This window comes from Athene cunicularia (genome assembly GCF_003259725.1).
Source record: "Athene cunicularia isolate RWA chromosome 5 unlocalized genomic scaffold, athCun1 chr5_part2, whole genome shotgun sequence".
Classification (NCBI taxonomy): Eukaryota; Metazoa; Chordata; class Aves; order Strigiformes; family Strigidae; genus Athene; species Athene cunicularia.
In genome coordinates this window covers 1,855,203-1,859,775 of record NW_020799102.1, presented here as the reverse complement: position 1 = coordinate 1,859,775, position 4,573 = coordinate 1,855,203, and the positions used below count along the sequence as shown (strand labels likewise).

General features: G+C 60.8%; 1 protein-coding gene across 1 annotated transcript in view; it reads right to left on the bottom strand.

The window, feature by feature from the left end:
* Window positions 1-20: 20 nt before the first annotated feature.
* The window catches only part of DTX4 (deltex E3 ubiquitin ligase 4), a 5,794-nt gene continuing 1,241 nt past the window's right edge, over window positions 21-4,573 (bottom strand). Inside the window, exons 2-8 of the mRNA XM_026850506.1 lie at window positions 4,019-4,080; window positions 3,715-3,876; window positions 3,507-3,568; window positions 3,049-3,201; window positions 2,175-2,336; window positions 1,706-1,795; window positions 21-1,330 (exon numbers count right to left, since the gene is read on the bottom strand). Coding sequence (XP_026706307.1) covers window positions 1,097-1,330; window positions 1,706-1,795; window positions 2,175-2,336; window positions 3,049-3,201; window positions 3,507-3,568; window positions 3,715-3,876; window positions 4,019-4,080 — 925 coding nt within the window. The 3' untranslated portion in view covers window positions 21-1,096. The remainder of the gene's footprint in view (window positions 1,331-1,705; window positions 1,796-2,174; window positions 2,337-3,048; window positions 3,202-3,506; window positions 3,569-3,714; window positions 3,877-4,018; window positions 4,081-4,573) is intronic.

Below are 4,573 nucleotides of genomic sequence, written 5' to 3'. Positions count from 1 at the left end.
CCCATGCCAACCCCCCTGGCCCCAGCCCACTGCCAGCCAGCTGCCTCCTTCCCCAGGGCTCCCCAGCAAGAGGAACTGTTCCCACCCACACCCGCATCTGGCCCCATGGGGACCCACAGGTGACAGCCCCACCATGGGGCACGGACCCCCTTTGGAGTGGGGGGGCCCCCACAGTAGGGGAGTGGTGCTACCCCCATCCCACTTCCCCTCCCTGAGCACCACCGGGCTCAGCCCCCAGTCTGGCCACAGCATCACATTCTCCCAGCACCCAGGCCACCTCCCGGAACACCCCCACCTCTATGTACACATACACCACAAAACCCCAAAACATGAGGTATATAAAAATTCAACACGGGGACGCCCCCATACAAACAGTTCAAGGAACCCACTAGATGGGGGGTGGGAGTCAGGCCAGGAAACGTGCCTCCCCCCCTTCACTTCCTACCCCCCGCCTACCCCTCCCCAGCACAGGGCAGGGTGGGGGGGCGCCAGCCCAGACAAGTGGACCCTGCCGGGCACAGCTCAGACACAGCCAAGAGGACAAGGGGACAAAGGGCTGGGGGGCCGGCCGAGGCAGACCGGGCCCCCACAACCTCCGGGGACACAGGAGACCAGTGGGGAGGTACCGGACAGGACAAACGAACGAACAGACATCGGAAGGATGAGGCAGAGCGAGGGGGACTCCCACAGCTCCCGCTCCCGCCCCAGGCCAGGTCCCAGCCCCAGGTGGGTGTCAGGGGCGTTGCGCCACGCTGGGACCACCCGATGGAGGAGGAGGGAGGGGAGCCTGGCACCCCCCAAGCCCTCGGCACGGCGGCAGCGGGGACAGGACACCGGCTGGAGGGGACGGCCAGGTCAGCAGGCAGCCCCGCGGCTCCGTGGGGGGAGGCTCCCTCCCTCCCCGCGCGGGAGTGAAGGGGATGGCCAAAAGGGCCTTCTCCCGCATTCCCGGCCAGCCTGGGGATGCTCCCACTTGGCAGGTGCCACTGGCAGCAGGGGGCTTCGGGTGCCCCCTGCAAAGCCCCCAGGTGGGTTTTTCCAGCAGCTTTATCCTCAGGGGCACGGGCACCCCTTCCCTTGCCTCCCTGCCATGGTCTCAGTCCTTCTCCTGCACCAGGCTCTCCTCCGTGATGCCCTGGGCTGCAAGCTCAGCCAGGACATTGTCCAGGTAGTTGATGTCCGGGTAGCCGTGGCCAGTGAGGTTGGAGCCGAACTCTGTCTTGTGGTGGATCTCGTTCCAGATCACCGTGTCCGACTCGCCTGTGGTGCTGGAGGTCCCGATGGCGAAGATCAAGCGCCTGTCCCAGGCTACCAGCAGCAACTTCAGTACCTGTGGAAGGGAAAAACAGGGCAGGCAGCAAGGCAAATGCGGGGTGAAAGAACCCACTTCTGCTCAGGGCATGCCTCATCTTGGCATGCCACAGCAACGTGGGCAACCCACAGCTAAGCCCTCCCAGGGAGCTCAGGATCGCAGCATGGGGTCTGACTCCAACCAAAACAGCGGGACTGGGCTGCAGAAGCCCCCCAGCACACAGGAATGTCGCTAGGCTCCTGCAGAGCATGCCAGATGGGCTATGGGGAAAACCTCCACCCAGATCCGCCTGCATAAGCCCCATCTGCTTTTCCCCATGCTCACTCCCTCTCCCCCTCAATATGCCCTTAGGCGTGCCTTGGCCAGCTCGAGCTGCCTGGGTGAGCCCCTCACCTTTCTGCCCTTCTCGCTGTCCGGCAGGTAGCAGTGCCGGGGGAAGCCACGGGCAGTGAAGCTCTTCCCAGGGTTTGGATGCTCCGGTCCCTGCAGCGTGTGGAGTGGGAGAGGAACGATACCCTTTTGGAACTCAAAAGGATGCTCTGGTCACAAGGGAACCCCCCAACCTCAGTGGATGCAGAGCTGCTCGCTACTGTGCTGGGCAGCCACACTCCAGCACGGTGGCCCTAAACACCATCACTCCCCCGCCACCAAGCAGACGTGGCCAGCACTTTCATGCAGACATACCCCAGGCTCCCCACAACATCCTTACGGACATGCACCTCCCAAGACATCACGGAATGCAGAGCCCTCAGTGAAGGCACGAGCTGCAGCATGACCCAGTGGTGATGCAGCAGTGACAAGGGCCACCAGCCCCTACAGGGGACCACCCAAACACCCCCCTGAGCATAGGGCTGGGCCACACCTGCACCCCCGGGGGGATGTTGTAGATGATGCGGATGGTTTTGCAATCAGAGTGGCCCGGCAGCGCATGAGGGATGATGTGATATTCCATCTTCCCTGGGGGCTGTGTCCCCGTCTTCACCCCATAGATGGTTTTGCATGTAGGACACTGTAGGCTTCCATCCTGAGAGCAGGAAAAGAGAGGAACATAATGAAACCAGTATTCCCCAGCACCCAGCCAGACTGGGCGCTTTGTCCCTGAGCAGCACTGAACACTGCTCTCATCACGAAAACAGACATTTCAAAACCACTTGGGAAGCAGCAGCTAGGACTGGGAGAATTTGCTATGGCGATCCAACTTTAACCAAAAACCTGAGGTCTGCATTTCTCTTCATCACTTTTACAGTCCTTGCTACTTTCCCTACCTCTGTTTTGGGTTTGGTTTTGGTTTCTTTTTCAAAGAGGGAAAGATAATAAGATATTAAAAAACCCCAAGCAACATGAAATACATTTTCCAGGAATGTTGAGCACAAAGGCCATTTGCAGAGGGCTCAGAAAAGCCCACCTGTGGCTGCAAAAGCACTGCCCAGCGCCAGATGCCAGGTAGCTCTGCTCAAACATTCACGGATCAAGGTTCACTGCCACTAACCCTGGGAAGGAAAGCAAGGACATAAAACTGGACCTAGTGAGGGGGGGAAAAACATCCACACAACCCTGTTCTCTGATTTACCAGTTCCAAAGTGCTTGCTGCTGATAAAAATTAATCTCTCTATCAGAGTGGGGAGGTCAGAGCCCTCCAGGGCAGCAGGACTCGAGCAGCATCCCACAGAGGGCAGGTAAAGCTCAGCGGTCACTGAGCTGGGGGCTCAGGCATGCCCAGGGCTGCTGCCTCGCACCTTGTTGCCATTGTTGTACATGGCGACCAGACAGTGGAGGTGGAAGACGTGGCCACATTTCACCAGCTTCCCCACCAGGTCAGGCTTGACGGCTGGCTGGGGTCCCTTGTAGCCGGAGGGTGCGGAGAGGCGCTCCATGCAGATGGTGCAGTCCTGCGTGGAAGGGAGGAGGGGTCAGGTGGACGGATGCAGCCAGAGCCTGGCCGAGGACACCCAGCTCACGAGCTGCCCTACGTTTGCCCAGGGACCAACACCCATCCCTGGTGCCGTGCCGTCACCCTGGGCCACCGCAGAGGCCGGCCAACACGGGCTCTATGGAGCAGAACAGAGACAGGACAGAGCCACGAGAGGCAGCAGGAGACCCCGGCACGGCACAGGGGCATCACCCATGTCCCCAGTTGCTCCTCCCAGAGCAAAGTACCCTGGAAAAACCCTAGCGTGGCCCCCACTGCTCGCACCTCATCCGGCGGGTGCCGCACCTTCTGCAGGTATTTCTTCAGTACCTCCTCCGGGGTTTTACCTGCAGGACAGCAAGAGTCAGAGGGGCTGGAGGGCAGCACGAGGGAAACCCACTGCTGGGGGCAGCGGGAAGGGACTGGGGCGGCATGGGAACCAGGTAGGGAAGGGGGCACAGGAACAGGGGCCAAGTGGCAAAGCGCCCCTCACCCTTCTTGGCCTGTTTCTTGGTGGTCTTGCGGCAGGTGTGGGAGATGCCGGGGATAGACTGGATCTCACTTTTGCTGACGGGTGGGGGGTGCAGCACCAATTTGGGAGGCCGTGTCAGGCAGACGGGCAGCCCGGCCGCACTCATCAGGATCCCCGTGATCCCTGGGCAAGGGAGTTCAAAATGGCACTGAGGAACCAGCATCACCCCAAACATTCCCCCAAAACCACCCCACTGGGGCAGACTGTCCCCCAGGGAGGCCAGCACCTATGGGCACCAGGCACCCCGCTGCAGCCCCATCCTCACCTGCCAGTGCTGGGTTGACAGGGCTGGAGCCAGTGAGGTTCTTCACAGGGACGGTGGGGACCCTGCGAGGAGCCAGCAAAGACCACATCAGGGCCAGCAGCAGGCACCCATGTCCCCACAGTCCCCAGGGGCCAGCAGGAGCCAGATAACAGTTGCCTGAGCAACTGCGCAGGCCCTGGCTGGAAATAGAGAATCCCCTGACGGGGCGACATGCCCCCCCTGCCCCACTGCTGCCTTTTCTCTCGCTCTTTAGAAACCCCGCCTGCGTCTCCATTCACAGCCCCTTTTTGTCACCGCTCCCTGGGCCGGTCTGTTGTTTCTTTTCCTCTTTTCTCCTATGGCCACGTCGCTACCACAGCTCTTTCCCCCACCACCCCCCCCCCTTGGGGCTCTCTTCCATGGGAAAGTTTCCCGGCAGGTCAGGAGTGGAGGGAAGGGGGAGGATGGAGATGGAAAGGAAAGGGGCCAGGCTGTGACAGAAGGCTGACGGCAGAGCCAGACAAAGGGGAGAAACAGGCTCATTAAATGCCCACCCCCTCAAAAAAAAAAAAAAAA